The 20,434-nt window shown below is 38.2% G+C and overlaps 1 protein-coding gene across 2 annotated transcripts in view; it reads left to right on the top strand.

Moving 5' to 3' along the window:
• The window catches only part of SEC23IP (SEC23 interacting protein), a 40,657-nt gene that overhangs the window by 11,862 nt on the left and 8,361 nt on the right, over positions 1-20,434 (top strand). The window contains exons 7-18 of one of the 2 annotated variants that reach the window (XM_019725302.2): positions 524-613; positions 1,451-1,592; positions 3,845-4,053; positions 4,422-4,540; positions 4,874-5,026; positions 6,619-6,714; positions 11,769-11,966; positions 15,946-16,101; positions 16,484-16,586; positions 18,662-18,847; positions 19,508-19,670; positions 20,176-20,277. In XM_019725302.2, the coding sequence (XP_019580861.2) occupies positions 524-613; positions 1,451-1,592; positions 3,845-4,053; positions 4,422-4,540; positions 4,874-5,026; positions 6,619-6,714; positions 11,769-11,966; positions 15,946-16,101; positions 16,484-16,586; positions 18,662-18,847; positions 19,508-19,670; positions 20,176-20,257 (1,697 nt within the window). In that variant the 3' untranslated portion in view covers positions 20,258-20,277. The remainder of the gene's footprint in view (positions 1-523; positions 614-1,450; positions 1,593-3,844; positions 4,054-4,421; positions 4,541-4,873; positions 5,027-6,618; positions 6,715-11,768; positions 11,967-15,945; positions 16,102-16,483; positions 16,587-18,661; positions 18,848-19,507; positions 19,671-20,175; positions 20,278-20,434) is intronic. The other variant, XM_019725303.2, reaches the window with a different exon arrangement.

Raw genomic sequence — 20,434 nt, 5'->3', positions numbered from 1 at the left:
ATTACAAAATGATTGTGGTCATATTATGAATGTGAATGAAATAACCACAGTAAAATAGTAGATTTCACTTGGAGATGTTCCTATATATGGTATAGGTGAATCTTACAAATCAAAGAGAAGGATTTGGGGAAAAGATTTTGACGTTTTATGTTGACAAATTGCTTCTCCGTGGGAGGGTTAATGCCCTGGGGAGTTCTGAAGAACTCACAAGGTTATGGACCCTCTCTAGGCCCCAGACTGCCGGGTGTCTGTTCAGGTAGGCTCTGGGATCAGAGTCGGCCGGCGTCCTCCACTCCTCTGTTCACTGTTCCATGCCAAGACCGCCTTTGCGCTTTATTCTCCTATTTTCATAGAGGGTACTGAGGCTTATCAGGTTGGAAGGGTCATGAATTTCTTTGGCAAGTTTGGGATAACAAAAGGGATATCTAGAATATTGCTATTTAATTAGGAAAACCCAAGCAGATTTCCAACTGTGTGTGTGTGTGTGTGTGTGTGTGTGTGTGTGTGTGTGTTTCTTTTGTAGGGGAAATGCCTCAGGTTGACCATTTGGTGTTCATGGTACATGGCATTGGACCGGTGTGTGACTTGCGCTTCAGAAGCATTATTGAGTGTGGTAAGTGGTACTCATTTCATTTCATGGAATGCTTTGAGAACTAGTAGAAGGATTTTGAAATGTTCATTTTTAAGATAGTTTCCAGCTGTATACCACTGACTGAGGGACTGGAAGAGGAAATTTAAGTGGTCCCTGGGAATTAGTAATTTCTACTTGATTTGTTCTTATGACATATAGAACGCATAAACTTCTAGACTGTGAGGAATTAGATGGGGTCTTGGGACTCATTTAACCTTTCTGACAACCTCTGCCTGAGCACTTCCAGCCACTAGGAACACCTGTATATTGAACTGATTTGCAGTGAAATAGCTGTGAGAAGTTGTTTCATGGAAGTATGAATCTGCCTGGTTTATATAAATTTTTGAAGTTTTATTTTTATGTCTGTGTAATAGTTGATACTTAGTGAATACTTGGTATGTGCCAAGTATCTTGCATGTATTGTGTCATTTAACCCTCATGACAAAGCCGTGGGGGATAGGTGCTGCCACTGTCATCCCCACCTTTAAGGGAGGAACCGAGCGCACAGAGGGCACAGTCAGCCTCTCCCGTATCGTGGTCTGTTGGAGCAGGTTTATTTTGAGTCCAGAGTCTGTACCCTCAGTGGTAGTTAGACTAATGGTTTTCAGTCATTTATATGTTCCTCTAAAATAATGAAAAGTTTAAAAGAACTTTCTAAATGTTAGGTTTATTATTTTGGGGCTAAATCCTTACTTTTTTTTCTTGAAGAATTTGTGTTATTAAGAATACTGGCATAGTTGAGGTAATTGCTAACTACCTATCAAGCTAGGAAAATTTAACTTGTCATTTTCCCTGATTTTTTTTTTTTTTTTTTTTAAGTGGATGACTTTAGGGTGGTTTCTCTCAAATTGCTGCAGACACATTTCAAGAAATCTTTAGATGATCGGAAAATAAGCAGAGTGGAGTTCCTTCCAGTTCATTGGCATAGTTCCTTGGGTGGGGATGCCACAGGTGTTGACAGGTTTGTGAATTTTCCTAACTTGTTTTTCATATTAATCAAACGTAGTTTGAAAATTTAAGCCATAGTATGAAGTTTATTATGACTTCAACAAATACATTTTAAAAACTTTAAAAAATATTTTGATTACAGTTGACATATAATGTTATGTTAGTTTCAGGTATTTAAATAGTGCTTAGGTATTTATATAACTTACAAAGTGATCACCCCAATAAGTCTAGTACCCATCTGGCACCATACATTGTTACTACAATATTGTTGACTGTATGCTCTATGCTGAACTTTACATGCCCTTACTTCTTATAACTGGCAATTTAGGGTTTCCAGGCGGGAATTCCCGCCCACTCTCAGGAATTCTTTTCGCTTTCCCGGTCCCAAATCCTGAGATATGAACTGTTTTCCATTCTCCACGATGAATCGTTTCCACAAAGTGATGGCCGATACTACCAACCACCTGGGTTCAAGGAGCCAATTTTCCCGATTTCCCGACCAACTTTTCTCAGGATTCGGGAACGGGAAAGTGAAAAAAATTCATGAGAATGGGAGGGAATTCCCGACCAGAAACCCTATGGCAATTTATACATCTTAATCCCTTCCACTTTTTCACCCATTCCCCCAAATCCCCTCGCATCCGGCAACCGTCAAAATGTTCTCTGTATCTATGAGTTTGTTTCTGTTTGTTCACATATTTAGATTCTACATATAAGTGAGATCATATGGTAGTTGTCTCTCTCTGACTCATTAATTTCACTTAGCGTAATACTGTCCAGGTCCATCCATGTTGTCGCAAATGGCAAGACTTTGTTCTTTTTTATGGCCGAGTAATATCCCATTGTGTATACGTACCACTTCATCTTTATCCATTCATCTATCAACGGAAATTTAGGTTGCTTCCATATCTTGGTTATTGAACAAATGTGTTTTTTAACTTTAATTTTATACTTGCTCTGACATGATTAAATACTGGCTGTTAAGTTGATGTGCTGCTCTTCTGTGTGTGTGTGCATGTGCTTACACATAGGTATGTATGTATTCCTGTTGTAAATATTTAAGAGAATCTAGAAAATTTAAGCTGGTTTTAAAATATTAATCTACAGTGGCTTAGATAAAGGTCTGTCCTGTACATTTTGGGGTAGTTAGTAGCATCCCTGGCCTCTACCCACTAGATCACAGTAGCACGCTCCTCCCCACAACGTGAAAACCAAAAATGTCTCTGGTCATGGCCAGATGTCCCCAGGGCATAAAATCGCCTCCTGGCTGAGAACCACAGACTTAACGAGTGTTAATTTTTATTGGGGAATATTGGGAAACAGTGTGTTTTTCCAGGATCCATCAGCTCCAAGTCAAGTCGTCGTTTCCAATCTAGTTGTGGAGGGCGCAGCTCACTGGCACACGTGGGGATCGAACCGGCAACCCTGGTGTTATGAGCGCTGTGCTCTTAAGCAACTGAGCCAGCAGCCGCCTCAAGGGAGACTCTTTTGACAGGACAATTCTTTGTCATGTCTGACTATTGCGTGTGTATTGTAGGCCATTTTAGTATCCTTGGTCTAAATGCCACTAAATGCCCACAGCACTCACCAGGTACTGGGACAACTGAAAATGCCCACACTCGATTTTGAATGCTCCCTATTGAGAACCACAGATTTAGGTAATTTTTTTTTTTTGAAGTTTAGGTAATTATGCTGGGACACAGGGCTAATAACATATCTGAATTTTAGTGAATGTCACAAAGTTTCAGGGTACGTGGTTTAATCAAGCTAACCTTCAGTGTTCTGTCCAGACGGGGCCCAGTATGAGGGGGTTTTCCTTCTTTGTGGGTGTTCTTGTGCTTTGCTGTGGCCATTCTTATACCAGGAAAGATTTTCATTCCATGAAGCTCCTTTCTTTCTTTTGCTACTTTCTCTGCTGTCCTTTCTACCCACAATTTTTGTCAGGTATCTTGATTTCCAATAATTTAGAAGAAAAAAAGGGAAGAGTAGGCTTTCTTCTTTAAAAATTAAGATCTTTTCATAGGCTTTACTTTATATGATAACTCTTCAGAGAACCCCAAAATTGATAGTACAGTTATAGGCACAAAGAACAACTTTTTTGCTTTATCTTGATTTATGTATAACAACTGTCTGCAAAGTCAACTCATAATTAGTCTATGGGAGTTTTTTACTCAGTACATTTTCAACATTCAAAATCTAAACTTTTAAATCCATAGATTTAAGGTGGCTACTGACTGAATATATCTTTTTTTCCTTTCTAAACAGGAATGTTAAGAAAATCACTTTACCAAGTATTGGTCGGTTTCGTCACTTTACCAATGAAACCTTGCTAGATATTTTATTTTACAATAGCCCCACCTACTGTCAGACCATTGTGGAAAAAGTGAGAATGGAGGTAAACCGTCTGCACGCACTCTTTCTGAGTCGGAACCCGGAATTCAAAGGAGGGATCTCTGTTGCTGGTCACAGTTTAGGTAAAACTGTCAAATACCCATATTTTAAACACAATTTTTGTTGAGTCGTCACTGCTTTCAGTGTGGGTAATATTGTCGATGCAAGCTTGACAATTACAGATTTTAAGTTTTATAAAGGGTGGAAATGAAAGCTTTGAGTTAAGATTCTGCCTTTGCTTTTCACTTTTCATGTTACGTAGGGATGCTTTCCACTTTCATGTATTCTGCTCTTTGGTAAAACAAGGATCTTGATTATCAGATTTTGATTAACATTTAACTTTTGTATGACTTCTGCCCAGGGACTTTGAAAAAAAGGTAGGAGAATGAATGTATTTAGTGTTATAAAAAGCACCTAGTACATTATAAAGCAAAATGCTTGTTTTTTTTAGGTTCTTTAATATTGTTTGACATCCTGTCTAATCAGAAAAATTTGACTTTATCAAAGTCTTCTGGGCCTTTTGCTGTTGCTAATGGAGCTGTGAAGCAGCCACATTTTCAGGAAAAACAGGTATGGCCCAGTTAACGTTTAGATTTGGAGTTGGAGCTGAACAGTTTTCCAGAATCTGAACTGTTTCTGTATATCAAATACACTGAGGTTTACAAGTTTCATGGAATCATACAGCTCGTTGTTATTGTAGGAAATGAGAGCATGAGTGAGTGTTTAAATTTATATGCCTTTTCAGAATATATAAAACTATGGACAAGAATAAGGACAAATTATAATTACCAAAAATTATGATTTGTGTATAGAACAGAATTGTTTAGGATTTTCTGTAGATCAGGAGACATTTTATGGGAGTTTTTCTGAGTTTTGTAATGTTTCCCCAACTGTTTTTTAAAGATGCCTGAAGAACCAAAGCTGACATTGGACGAGTCTTGTGACCTTGATGATGAAAATGAAGAAGTCCTAACTTTGCAAGAAACTCTGGAAGCGCTTAGCCTCTCTGACTATGTTAGCACCTTTGAAAAGGAGAAGATTGATATGGAATCTCTGGTACTAATGATAGTTTGATTTACTTTTGTTTAAAATTGTTTTCTTTTTTCTGTGTATAGATTGAAAATTAAGAATGATTTAAACATTCTTACATCATAATACATTCTAGATAAAGCAGAGACCTAAATGTTTAAAAAATTGAAAAACACAGGAGAAAATTTTTTGCTTTTTAATAATCTGGGAAGGCTTTTCTAAATGTAACGTAAAACCCAGAAGCCATAAAAGAAAAACAATTGTATAGCAGGGGATGCCATAAACAACATCTAAAGGCCAATAATAAATTAAGAAGAATATGTTGAACACACATTACAGACAAAGGTCTTATTTCCTTACTAGTCAAACCTTCTACAAATTAGTTACACAAAGACCATCAATACAATAGGAAAATAGGAAAAGAATAAGAACAAATGATGTACAGAAAATAACAAGCAGCCTCTTATATGAAAACTCGTAAGAGAAATGCAAATTAAAAGTGCAATGAGTTTTTTTTTAACCTGTCAACTTGGCAAAAATAAAGAATTTGATAATATATTGTGTGGCCAGGATGAGGGGAAATAGGCACTGTTACATATTGTTGGTAAGAGTGTGAATTGATAAAACCTGTCTGGAGGGTAGTTTGGCAATATCTTTTAAAATATGAAAAATACATACCCTTTGTCCCAGCATATTCACTGCCAGGAATATTTTCTGTAGAGAAAGAGTCACACAATAATATATAGAAGGTCACTCTCTGCCACAGTGTTTATAATAGCAAAAGCCTTAGATACCCCTTTAGTGTCCACTAGTATGGCACTAGTGAAGTCAGTTTCAGTGTATCCACACAGTGGAGCTGTTGAGTGAATGGCCAGTGTCAGAGATACCGGTGTGAAACGATCTCATACAGTGTTTGCCCGAAAATAAGACCTATCCGGACAGTCAGCTCTAATGTGTCTTTTGGAGCAAAAATTAGTATAAGACCCGGTATCATTTTATTATAACATAAGACTGGGTCTTTATAGTATAATATAATGTAATATATAATATAATACTGGGTCATATATAATGTAAGACTGGGTCTTATATTAATTTTTGCTCCAAAAGACACATTAGAGCTCATTGTCCAGCTAGGTCTTATTTTTAGAGAAACAGGGTAGATACATTATATGAAAAGACCAAAAGTTCAGTCCTGTCTGCACAGAAGGATGCACACACGCACATGCGCGGTAAAACATGTAGATGCTGGGTATGCATAAGAGATCTCTCTGGAAGGAGAGTAAATTGCCAGTAGTTGCTGCTGAGAGAACCAGTTGATTGGGACAGGAGTGGAGGGAAGAAACTTCATTATATGGTTGACTGTAGCTTTTGAATTTTGTACAACGTGCATGTATTTTCTGTTAAAAAGTTAATAGAATGATTTGGATGTAGAAACCTAAGATTTTATAGCCTAAATTAGTCCATGATTTAAAAACAAAACAATTATCATCGAAAATAATTGACTGGATCTTTGATTTGATTGCTTTAGATGATATGGTTTCTTTTTGTAATTTATTTTAATTTAAGTTCATCTGTCACGTGACTGATTAATGAATGTGCTTGTTTGTTTTCTTTTAAAGCTTATGTGTACTGTTGATGACCTGAAGGAAATGGGGATACCCCTGGGACCCAGAAAGAAGATAGCTAACTTCGTCAAACATAAAGCAGTCAAACTGGTAAGGATGATTCCTGCCCCTAAAAGAAAACAAAACTCATCTGTGACTAGCCTGCTTAACATTGTGGAAGTTTGCATTAATACCATCATGGTGAGGCCAGCTGTGTACGCCCTGCCCCCGGACACGTTAGTGGAGGTGATGGAAGCCCAGACTTTGGAGTCAGCCAGAACTGGATTTAAATTCCAGTTAGGGTAACTGGCCACCTGGTTTTCTCAGGACTGAGAGATTCCAGGACGAAGAACTTTCAGTTTTAAAATGAGAATTTCCTAGTGCGAAAACTAGGCAAGTCCTGGACACATAGGTCACTTGATCACCCCAATTCCCAGTTCACCCACTTATTAACTACATATGTGTCAGCAATTGGCTTAACTTCTCTGATCCTTGGTTTCTTTCGTTTCTAAAACGGGAGTGCCAGTACCTTCTTTATAGGATGAGAGTGAGAATGAGGTAATGTATGTGAAGATTCACACTCAGTAAATGTTAGCTCATGTTCTCTCCACTCCTCCCCTTCTCGAGATAGGAACACACACATGCACATACACCTCATTACATAATAACCAAAAGGCAAAACTTCTGTATAAGACAAAGCACCAACAGCAATAACTAAAAAGCATTTAAAAAGAAAGAAAACTGGGAAAAACTCACTCGTTTTATTTAATTTTCATTTATTATGTTCATTTTACAGAGATTTTCTAAATACTTAATTAGAAAAATTAGATAGCCCTTAGGGTGGCTCTTTTATTATATTTTTATTGTTATTAGCATGGTCTTTGTTGCTCCATCTTGGGACTTCTGTGGTTCTTTTACTTGTGTTACTTTGGAATTTAGCATATGCCACGTCTTTTTTTTTTTTTTTTTAAGGAGGGTGCAGCTCACAGTGGCCCATGTGGGGATTGAACCGGCAAATGCCACGTCTTTTTTTTTTTTTAAAGATTTTATTGGGAAAGGGGAGCAGGACTTTATTAGGGGACAGTGTGTACTTCCAGGTCTTTTTTTTTTCCAAGTCAAGTTGTTGTCCTTTCAATCTTAGTTGTGGAAGGCGCAGCTCAGCTCCCAGGTCCAGTTGCCATTGCTAGTTGCAAGGGGCACAGCTCACCATCCCTTGCGGGAGTCCAACTGGCAACCTTGTGGTTGAGAGGATGCACTCCAGCCAACTGAGGCATCCGGGAGCTCAGTGGCAACTCAGCTCAAGATGCCGTGTTCAATCTTAGTTGCAGGGGGTGCTTCCCACCATCCCTTGTGGGACTCAGGGAATTGAACCGGCAACCTTGTGGTTGAGAGCCCACTGGCCCATGTGGGAATCGAACTGGCAGCCTTCGGAGTTAGGAGCGTGGAGCTCTAACCGCCTGAACCACCGGGCCGGCCCCCAAATGCCACATCTTTATATGTGATATGACTACAGTCACAGGGCTGGTTGTTGTGATTAGCTTAAATAGTTGAGTTATTCACCATTTTATAAATATATCTTGTGGTTCAGGCACTGTGCTCAAGTGTTGCGATTTGGAGATGAACTGTGGGTATTGTGTCCAGTTAGAAGAGAGATTTGACCCCAAATGATGATAAAAATTGGTCCCCTAACAGTGCTGTCCATGCTGTCGGAGCCAGATGAGGGTGGCAGTGGGCCTGGGGAGAAAGGGGTGGGGTTGGTAAGAGAAGAAGCCTTCCCCTGGGTGTTGGTGCTTGAGCTAGAACGAAATGGCCTTCCGGAAGTGGGCATGTTTCCTTGCAGCTGAAACAGTAGTTGAGCCGAGGGGCAGGGCTGGGGGTCCTGATGGCCCAAATGGCAGGTGTGGAAGTTTGGGTTTTCTCTTGTAAGGGAGTGGCTCTCAAGCATGTTCTTACGGCCTTGAAAGTCATGGTGCTTTTAAGCAAATATGAAATACTCACTTGCTGCTTAATTCTATCACAAATTATGAGTTAGCACCAAATCGTCTGTTTAGTGTAAATTTTTAAAAAAGTTTTTATTGGGGAATATTGGGGACCAGTGTGTTTTTCCAGGACCCATCCGCTCCAAGTCAAGCTGTTGTTTTTCACTCTAGTTGTGGAGGGCGCTGTTCACTGGCCCATGTGGGAATCGAACCAGTGACCTGGGTGTTACGATCACTACACTCTAACCAACTGAGCCAACTGGCCGACCTGTTTAGTCTAAATTTTAATTTTAGAAATTTAAAAATATGTTCCCTAAACCACATTATAAAATTTTAGCCATGAGCAAATATGTCTATAATAAATGAGTTTTGAACATATTGACTCCTTCCTGGTTTTTCCATTAACATTTGATTTCTTTTTGCTATTGGCCAGGGCCTCCTGGCTGAAATGGAGTACCAAAGGATAAAAAATTGGAGGAAATCTACTCTGTTATCAGCTTGATTTTTTAAATTATTGTGTGTGTGTGTGCGTGTGTGTGTGTGTGTGTGTGTGTGAGGGTGTGAGGGTGTGTGAATCGGGCCACAATTTCATTTTAGCAGTACTAACCGTCTTGATCCAGTTTCTGAGGGGACATTGAGAACCACTGCTGTAGGGCGATGGGGCGGTGAGGGCAGTTCTGTGATTGGGTTTGTGTTTTAGAGAGTGCACTTGGTTACAGTGTGGAGATGGAGTTGGAAGGGATGCAGCTGGAGGCTGTCGAGTAGTCCTTAGAGCAGCCCTTGGAATTACGCAGTGACTGAGCGAGGGCTGATGGAGGTAGAACAGGAAATGGAAAAGGAGGGTGCGACTCCAAAGACATTTTAGACAGACAGTATTTTTCATATTTGATTGGGATGATGAAGATTAAGAGTTGAGAAAGGTTACTAGTTTTGGCAGTTAAGTGTAATTTCATTTTCCTTGTTTATTGAATCATCATATAGTTTCAGTTTATAAGAGCTGTTCATCTCACGTGAGCCTCACAACAGCTCTGTGAGATATGAATCTCTGATGAGCACGGTGGTCAAACCGAAACCAGGACACGTGTGTGTACTCCACATGTGTGTACGCCACGTGTAAGGACATCAGCAAAGCACAAGCCTATAAAACCAAAAAACAGGAAACAGGAAGGTATGTTTTCAGGCCCTACATCATGCCCTTGATTTTATTTTATGATAAAAGGAAAAAAATATAGAAAAGTATTCTGTTGTTCTTGCAAATTTTCTAGAAGGAGCCTGGTTTATATACTGTAGTTGCTTGGATTATAAATTATGGCATTATAAGAATGTTTTGAAAGGAATAAAGATCGATAAAGTGATCTTATTTTTCAAATTCAAAAGTAATTGCCTTTGGATGAACCGTCAAATTTTCTCAGCCATGATGACTTTGGTAGCTCTACGTTTTTGTAGATAACACGGTGCTGCCAGATTAATAATAAGATAATATGATGTTTCCTATTGATTTAATGTAACAAATAATGGGACCAAGATTAGCCAATTATTTTATAAGGAGATCAAGTATTTGTGTGCTTTTCCCCCCTTTGTAAAGCTATCTTAGTGATTTTTCACTTGAAAGGGAATAAATAGTTTCTAGTGTTGGGAATATTGATAGTCAAGTATGTGTATGTTTTCTCACTTTGTTTTAAAATCATTGTATGTGTCCAGGGGAAATAAAACAGCAGTTTGCAGTAGGACAGTTTATGATCCATTGGTACAGCTCTCAGCAATTCAGAATGTTAAGTTGTATGAATATAGTGGGAGGGCCTTCTGAGTGAGAGAGCAAATTGAAACAGAACAACCTGGAACATGTGCTGTTAGGGGTTTAGGTTTCATCGTGTACCGCCTCCAAAGGGCAGAGAGAACCAAACCTTCCAAAACGTTAATGGTGGAATCAGTTCCAAGCGGGCTGGCGGGGAGTTTTCTTTTTTTTATTCTGCCTGTTGAATTAAACAGTTGGACTTGTTTCCTGATTTCCTAGTATTTGCAGTTCATTAATAGATGAGACTGATTTGTCCAGCTGTTTTGTGTAAACACTGTCAATAGCTGTTTTAAACAGAGACTTACACAGTCATTGGAGCCTGGGGAATGAGGACCCCTGAAACACGTGCTTGTGGGGAGTGGACAAGTCCACCCGTGACAGCTGTCACATCCCCTGACGTTGTTGCTCCTGAATCAGGGTGTGATCACAACCTAATGAGAATGGATTTTATCTCATTGTTACAGAGGCCACCTGTTCCATAGAAGCTCCCAAAGCTTTTGTTCGCTTACTTATTTATGAAATGCATAGATCTTAAGTGTTTGGGGCCATAGGTTTTGACAGTTTCTGCACCTGGGTAATCCCCTAAATCCAGAAAGAGAACATTTCTGTTCCTCAGATAGTTCCCTCCTGCTGCTTTCTCGTGAACTCCCACCATATAACCACTCTTCTGATTCCTATCGCTAATGAAAATTTTGCCTGTTGTAGAAGTTCATATACATGGGATGAACACTGTGTATCTGGCTTCTTTTACTCAAGATAGTGTTTTTGAGGTTCACCGAGTCGTTGCATCATTGGCATTTCATTCCTTTTTATTCCCGACTAGTTATTTCACTGTATGAATATACCACATTGGGCTTATTCGTTCTTTCCAGAATGCTTTTGAGGAAAACTGGTCATTGGCTCCATGCAGACAGACATAATGGGTATTAACATGTTGAAGGAAGAACTTTCTCCTAAGTTACACATCTCTGTAGGAAGTATGTATTTGAAAATTATATAGTATTTCTAAACTATTTAAAGTTAAGATCATAAAGGAAGAAATTGGTATTTTTTTACTTTTTATTATTAAAATTTTAAATTATATAGAAAAGTAGTGCAAACAGTATAGTGATAGCCAATATATAGACTTAATCATGGCTGTTTTGCTGCATTTTTCATTGCCTCTTAATTTTTTTATCTTTAGAATTTTAAAGTAAATTATAAATATCACGGAATTTCTTCCCTAAACATTTAGTATATGTCTCTAAAAAGGACATTTTTCTTATAACCACAATGCCATTATTGTGCCTAAGAAATTATTAAGCATTCCTTAATAATGAGATAGCATGTTTCATTGTGATAACTGATAACTTTTCCCTCAGGTTACGTTATGAACTTTTGGTATTTTACAGGAACAGAAAAAAGCAGCATTGGAAAAGAAGGCAGTGATGGCTGCTTTGACAAAAGGACAAGAGGAAAGTGCTCAGAAAGCTAAAGAAATGGCTGCTCTTCCCTCAGAATCTAATGAGTCCAAGAGGAAACTTCCAGTTGGTGCTTACGTTTCTTCTGTGCATGTGGATTATGAGTCTTTTGAAGTTGGCACCGGGCAGGTAAGTTTACATAGTGACTAGGGCTGCATATTTTATCTTGGAATCACATATCTTATTATTTGGGTTGGCTTTAAGTTCTTTACATATTTATTCAACATTTATTGGGGGGTGGAGAAACCGATTTTAATAAAAAATGTGTGCTTTACATATCATCTAACTTTCGAAATTGCCTTTATTTCAGTTTTCCACCACTCACAATTTTATAACATTAGTCTCTCATAGCCACTAGCAGCAGAAGTGGTGATAATTAGAAAATTATGGTCAGAATATACTTAAGTTTCTATGAGAGAAACTTGCTGCATTCAGTCAACTGTCGTGTTTTTAGTATTTACAGTTCTTCCCTTGGGGAAAAATTTCTATAAAAATCGACCAAGTAGTTGATAATGTTACATTTAACAATATGGCTTAATACTTGTTTCTCAATTGCTTAGAAGTATTAAAAATCTTTTTAGACAGTGTCACTTTCAGTACATTTATAGTTGTGTATATAAGGTTCTAGGATTACAAAGTGAGTTCATGACTGATTCAAATGAGGCAGACATTGGGACTAGATGTTTGCTCTAGCTTATTCAGGCTTTTAAGCCCAATTTGTTCATAAAGATTTGTATTTAAATTTTTTTTTTTTAAGACATGAGCAAATTTGAATAGACTCTGGCAAATAAAGGGCAGCTATTTCCTCACCTAACTGTGAATGATAAGAGTGTAGAAGGAGATTTGTGGACCCAGGGGCTCCATGCCGTCAGGATACACTCTCTCCCTGTGTGCCTCGGTCTGTGAGTTGGCCTTCTCTGTGAAATTGGAATCAGGGGGTGTTGGTGGCCCTGGCTCATCTTACAACCATATGACAACAGAGGATAAGGAATCTACCTTGCTAGTGGGTCCAGTAAGGAAAATTTCAAGGAGAGATTTTACTTTTGAGTTATACATTCGTTTGGGACCAATTCTGTTGTTTGGGGAATGGGGCTCAGCCTGACTGACCCAGCCCAGATCTCAGGCCACCTCCCTGGGTGGTGGCCCAGGTGGGTAGGTTGGATCCATTACCCAAAGGGTTCTTGGGCCATCCAAACAATAGCAACAGTATGCCGCATTCATTGCCAGGAAGCCAGGAAATACTGATTAAGCCAAAGAAGATTAAAAAATAATCTCGTCATTTCCTTACCAGAACTGGCCACCATTAGCTGTTTGAACTGGACTAGACTTTTATTTGAGCATATATTTACATACGTATTTTAACAAACATGGGGAATACTACAGAAAATGTTTTACTAAAACATTATACTGCTGTTTTCAAATAGTACATTATGAATATATTCCCATGTCAATAAATATTTCTCTGTAACTTCATTTTTAATGACTGCTGTATTTTACTGTTTCAAAAGAGAATGATTTTTTTCTGTCATTTACTTAGTATTGGATATATTAGTTTCCTGGGACTGCCATGGCAAAGTACCACACACTGAGTGGCTTAAAACAACAGAAATGTATTGTCGCATAGTTCTGGAAGCTGGAAGTCCAAGACTAAGGTGTCTTCAGGGCCATGCTCCCCCGGAACCTGCAGAGGAATCCTTCCTTACCTCTTTCTAGCTTCCGGTGTTTCCCACCTGTCCCTGGGCTTAGCGGTGCATCACTGCAGCCCTCCATTTTCACAGGGTGTCCTCCCTTCCTAGCTCTCGGTGCGTGTCTGTCTCTGCCCAAGTTTCCCTTTTCATAATAACACCAGTCTTCTTGGATTAGGGCTCACCCCAAGGTCTTATTTTAACTTGATTACTGCTGTAAAGACATAAAGTCTCAGGTACTGAAACATATCTTTTTTGGGGGGACACAGTTTGACCCATAACATTGGACATGTAGGATTTTTCCAGTTTTTCAGCCTTTTAAGTGGTCCAGTGATGAACAGTTTTAAACCAATGTTCTGTGCATATTCTTTCTTTCAGTTAAATAAGTAGAAGTAGGTTAGCTGGGCCAAAGGATGTGCGCATGACAATGCTGATAGTTGTTGCTAGCGGCTGCTTGAAAGCTTGTGTCAGTTTGCACTCCCACCGGCAGTTGATAAGATTGCCTCTCTCCCCTCTCCCTCACTGGTACAGACAGTCCTCAACCTTCGAAGGTTCGATTTAGAATTTTTTGACTATGGTGGTACGAAAGTCGTGTGCATTCAGTAGAAACCATACTTCGAATTTAGAATTTTGATCTTTTCCCGCGTTAGTGATATGTGGTATGATAACTCTTGTGACGCTCCCAGTAAGCCCGGCGATCACGAGGGTGAACAGCCGATACTCTGCAGTGTACTGCGTGGCCAGCGGTTTGTATATCGTGTTTTGTGTTTTTGTATAAATTACATGAGCTCTTCAACACTTTATTATAAAATAGGCATTGTGTTAGATGCTTGCCCCACTGTAGGTTAATGTAAATGTTCTGAGCGTTTAAGGTGGGGCTAGGCTAAGCTTTGATGTTTGGTATTAAATTTTCAATTTACGATTGAGTGTATTGGGACAGAACCCCACTTATGATAATAAGTGAAGGGGCATCTGTTACTGGTATCATTCTCCTTTGAAAACATGTAGTATACCTACTTTTTAAACTTTTAATGAAATAATTTTTTATGTGATATGTGAGAATAGATTTTTACTTTCTTTTTAGTATTTCATTTATATTTCTGATAACCTTGTAAGGAAAAGGGTATCTCACTGTTATTTGCTTGAGCCCTAGACAGGTTAGGTAATTTCTCATCTATTGTTTAGACATTTTCCTTTTGTGATGTGCTGATTTTATGCATTTCTCTATTGTGTTTCTCTTTGTTTACTGATATTTAAGAATTCTTTGTATATTAAGGATATTAGCTCTTTGCCATATATGTTGTAAATATTTTTTCCAGTTTGTAATTTTTCTTTTAACTTTGTTTTTTCTCCTTTTCTGAAGCGGGGCGAAAATGCATAATCTTGAGAGCACCTCCTGTGTGGCCCTCATTAGATGCAGAAACTTTGTGCAAATATAAGGGCAAGCCAAGGGGTGTGAAGTTTAGACTTTGTTAGAAGGGGCAGGCAGCCTAGTGTAGTAGAAAGAACATTGGATTTCAAATTAGAAGTCCTCATTCTGCCGCTCACTGGCTCTGTGCTCTTGGGTAAGTGACGTCACCTCGCTGAGCTTCCCTGTCTCCATCAGAGAAATGGGCATGATGATTCTGGCCAGACCTGCCTCTTTTGGTGGACCTCTGTCTGGTGAGCACTGGGACTATGCCACTCATTGTTCTTCACTCTCAGGATACAATGAGGACACATATCCCGCCCCTGAGCAACAAAGGCAGTTGCTTTGTGAACGGTAGAGCACCATACCACACAAGTGAGGGCGCTTTCTCTTACTCCAGGCAGTTCTCAGTGAGCTGAGAGGCTGCGTGCACACTACTCCAAAAGGGCTGTTTGCGGACAGATCGTTTTCTAATGGAAAGAAACTTGCTTTAACAAATAGTTACGATAGAAGTAGGGTCGTTGAATGCTTAAAATATGCCAGGCTCTACGCTAAGCACTTTATGTGGATTAGGTTATTTAGTCAACCACAGTGTGAGTTGGGCATTGTTACGATTCCCATTTTATGGATGAGGAAACTGAGGCTGAGGCAAGTGAGGTTAAGAAACTTACCCAAGGTCACACAGTAGTGAGTGGAGCCAGGATCCAAACCCAGACAGTTTGATTCTAGAGTTGGTGGTTTTAACTGCCTTTATAACTAATAAACGTAATACTATATGCAGTATATACTATGCTATACGATAAGTGAAAGTATAACAGAGGATGTAATAGTTTATAAAGATTTTAAAGAGTAGTTTTTTAATCCTTTTAAGCTCGTAACAGCTGTCCACGACAGTGATTTTAAGCACCGTAAGCTGCACTTTTTAATTTGTGCAGGTCCAGGAACTTCGAAGCTTTTATATTTTGTATTATGTGACATTGGAATGATCGTTTTTTATTGTTTTTTGTCTTTCTAGGTTTCTGTTGTTTACAACTCACTAGACTTTGAACCAGAGATTTTCTTTGCCTTGGGATCTCCAATTGGAGTGTTTCTCACTATTCGAGGAGTGGATCGGATAGATGAGAATTATAGGCTTCCCACCTGTAAAGGATTCTTCAATATTTACCATCCAGTGAGTGAATTGAATTGACTTCCTATTTTGAAAATGAAAAACCTGTGCTCTTTATCCTAGTAGGTTCTCAGATTCTTATTTCTTAGGAATTAATACTAATCTGGGTTTTGCACAATTTAGCTCTCTGTCCTGTTAGATACAGTCTGATACATTTCAACAAAATGTTCTACCAAAAAGCCTTTGTTCAAGGAAGTAATTTTGTTGCTTTGCTTACAAAGGAATTTTATCCACAAACTTGAAAGTCTTCTTACAGTTACCAGTATGTGAATAGGTGTGAAAAAAAATTAAAATACCTGGTTTGTCAGTTGCTTTCTCACCCAACTAAGGTATATAACTCAAAATAAAACAGCTTTTTATAAATTTCCAATTCTTCTATTTTCAGCTTGATCCAGTGGCATATAGGTTAGAACCTATGATTGTTCCAGATTTGGACCTAAAAGCAGTTCTCATTCCACATCACAAGGGCAGAAAAAGACTTCATTTAGGTAAAAAGCAAATATCATAAAAAACTTATTTCCTTCCTCCTTTTTTGTAATCTGTTATTTATAATGAATTGTCCTTCCTGTCATTTGTAATGAATTGCAAAAATTTTAACACTAAATCCTTTTTCTACATTGAAGTGCCTGCTATGTTCAGAGCTTGTTTACTAAGTATTTGGAGGAGCTAGAAAGGAAATTCTGAGTTCCTGCTCCTTGATCACGTTCTAATTGTTGAGATGATGGGGAATGGGGCGACGATGGTGATACAGCGCCATGGCGCACGGGTTTTGATGGTTGCGATTTCTGGAATTGGACAGCAGCGTAACATCTGAACTAATAATGCCCAAACCATTACGAAATAAGTTTGATGCCATCCCAGTCATGTGAGCTGTTATTTCCTTGCTAAATGGACAAACTTTTCCTATTAAAAAAAGAAAAATCATTAAACATATGGATCAATGATAATTCCAAGTGGGGTTTAAGTTTCTCTTATGTATGTTAATGGTGTATATTACTTATCCACAGGTTTAAAAGAAGGAAAAGTGATCCTGCCCTTTTGTTTAAAAGTTTTTTCCTGTCTTTTCTTTTTTTTGCTTATATCATGCTTTTTAAAAGTATTTAACTCTTTTGAAGTTAAAATGAGAAATTTGATACTCAAAGACCTTGATTTCAAATAGGATTTATTAGACAAAAGTAGAAAAGGTGGAGGGGCAGGCATTTCTTCATTTTTAAATTAGAAGTTTAGATTGTGATTATATCAAAGTCTCATATTTTTAAAATCACTTCACAGTCACAGATTAGAAAAAGTCATCTTTTTAATTTTGGGGGCCCACTTTTTCACTTACAGTAAGAAAAAGCACATGAATCTGCTTACATTGTTATGGTATTTAAACTTTTTTGGGGGAGACGGGAAACTGACAGGTTTTGGCTAGATCGAGTTTAATCACTATAAAAGTGGCAGGGGGTATCCGATGGACACTTGTCCCATTTGGGAGACCACCTCAGGGATGATGTAGATACCTGATCATGCACTGTACACCTGAGGCTGAAGCTGAACAATAATGAATACCAACTATAACTTTATTAATATATATGTATATATGTATATATATATGTATATATGTATATATATGTATGTATATACTTAAAAGAAGCGGAGTACAGCATTAGGAATAGACAGTAGAAATGTAATGGCTCTGTGCGATGTCAGAGGGGTAGTGGATGTGGGGAGGGGGTTCACACAGGGATATAAATGATAAACGTCTAAGTATTACTTTGTCTTGTGCACCTGAAACTAATAAAAAAATAAAAATTCTTAACAAGAAAAAAAAATATGTATTCTAATTGCACTTAGTTCTCGTCTCTACTGATCAGTGCATGATAACTTTTAAATAACTGTTTGTAATAAGAATAATAAAAAGAATATGTAAAAGTTAGAAAAAAAAAGTTACCAACAAAGAACGTCCTCTCCGTAACAATGTAGAAAAGAAGGAAAACTTGTATTATCGAGTAAGCAGAGCCAATTACATGCATACAGGTGACTAAAAGTGATTAGAAAGTCAGGATGAAATTTCACACTATTTATATACCCAAGTAGGTAAAATTCTTTTGCACTGTTTATAGCCAGTATCTAACATGTTTCCTTGGATCATTGCTATCCAAGGTGTCAGGAAGCCTGGAATCCACTTTTCTGGGTGTTTCCATATATTACAAAAGGGATGAAGACCAGACGCTTGGAGATATCTCTGGATTGTAAAGCTGCAATGGTTTTATTTAGTCCTTGGAGAGTTTTATTTACATTCAGGAGTTTAGAGAAAAGACACTGACTGGTTCATTGTTTCTAAAGAAACACTCTAAAAGGAGGTAGGGGAATGGTTTTTTTCCAAAAAAAAAAAAAGGCAGCGATGACTCCTCAGAACATTTTAACATGTCGAAGGTTTTTGGTTGCGATACTCAATATATATGATATATAAAAGAGAACTAAGAGCTCTTACCCTGTCTGAGACTAGTGTTAACTTTTGTTTTGATTTTTGTGGTGCAGAATCTTACCCAGTGACAATAACATGTTTTAATCTCTTTAGAGTTGAAAGAAAGTCTCTCTCGCATGGGATCTGATTTGAAGCAGGGTTTTATTAGCTCTCTGAAAAATGCTTGGCAGACATTAAATGAGTTTGCCCGTGCTCATACGTCTTCAACTCAGCTGCAAGAAGAATTGGAGAAGGTAGCCAATCAAATCAAAGAAGAAGAAGAAAAGCAAGTAGTTGAAGGTAAATTTGACATTTGAGGGATTTTCCAGTACAAATATTATGTGAACATAACACGAATTATTTAATGATGTGTTTCCATTCTAGTCTTTTTTGTTAAATGTGGAGGCTCTTCCTATAAAGGAAAATCTTTTATGATCACTATACTTCAAAATACATGTCATCTTTTTTTACTAGGTTTCCGCCCAGTAGTTGCTGAACTTTTTACTCTGCAATGTTAAAATTTTATTGCACTCCCTAAGGTCCGAGTGGAATATCAGAGTTGAGAACCAAGTTTGTATTCAGGCATGTGAAAGACGCACTCTGGGAATTACCTTCCTGCTGCTGCTGTTGAACTGTGTTGTTACAGTCTTTACATGCAATGTCAGGTCGCTGTGCGTGATGTTTTTGACTTTTTCAGATTTTAATTCTATTTCCTTTCTTTCTACAATGCTCTCACCCCCTTTCTTCAAAACTTCTGTCAGCTCGTTGGCTCTTTCTCCTCTCTCTGGGGTAACCAGTCCCTCTTCCCCTGGCCCTTTGGAGGAATGGGAAGTGAGCCTGGTAGCTCCCCAAGTTGCTACGTGTGTCAAGCAGTATTCTCATTGAGCCCAGAAAGTCAGCTAAAGTCAAAGGATAATGATTAAGTGATTGACTTTAATACTGAAATGGTTTAAATTCTAGCAGAAAAGATTGTTGAAAGTCCAGATTTTTCCAAGGATGAGGACTACTTAGGAAAGGTTGGAATGCTAAATGGAGGTCGCCGAATTGACTACGTTCTTCAAGAAAAGCCAATAGAGAGTTTTAATGAATACCTTTTCGCTCTTCAGAGTCATTTATGCTATTGGTAAGTAAGTATTTTCATCTCTGGTAACATTCATGTGACCTCTAGGTACTAGCACTGGCAGCAGTTTTAGTTTTAGTGAGACTTCTTTTGCTGATTTATCATTTGTTAGGGAATGTTTTGAATGCCTGTATATTTAAAATCAATATTTTCCCCCTTTAGTTTCGTTACCCACAAGATGGCAGTATGTCATCTGCCTTTGACCAAAGGTCTTTGGTATTTGCAAACTGTTTCTGTAGGGATGCCTTTCCCAGAATAGGAGAGTCAGGGACTTAGAAAAGGCACCCTTTCACATGTCCCCTCTCACTAAGGAGAATTGCAATGTGGCTATTTTGGGGCTGAGTGAAATCCATCCAATTTTTAAGGATGGTTTTGAGATTACACTACTTTATTTTCATTTGCTCTTAGGTAGAGTTGAATACAACAAAAGCTGCATTTTCCACCTTTATGCATAGAGGTTAATTTCTGCTGATTGTCTCTTAAGTAAATGTGCTTTTTTTTTTGATAGGGAATCTGAAGATACTGCCTTGTTATTACTTAAAGAAATTTATCGAACAATGAACGTTAGTCCAGAACAACCCCAGCATTGATTGGACTTGAGTTTCACTGTGTGAGTTTATCTTTATTGTGTGTATAAATTCTGAATGTTTCATTCTAGAGTCTTGTTTATAGAGTTGATATTGACAATAATTTTCTCTTGTTTCCTTTGAATGTTTTTCCCCCCTTTATTTAAAAGTTTAGAATAGACTCAGTAAAGGAAGGGAATT

This window comes from Rhinolophus sinicus, linkage group LG07 (genome assembly GCF_036562045.2).
Source record: "Rhinolophus sinicus isolate RSC01 linkage group LG07, ASM3656204v1, whole genome shotgun sequence".
Classification (NCBI taxonomy): Eukaryota; Metazoa; Chordata; class Mammalia; order Chiroptera; family Rhinolophidae; genus Rhinolophus; species Rhinolophus sinicus.
This window is presented reverse-complemented; position numbering and strand designations above follow the sequence as displayed.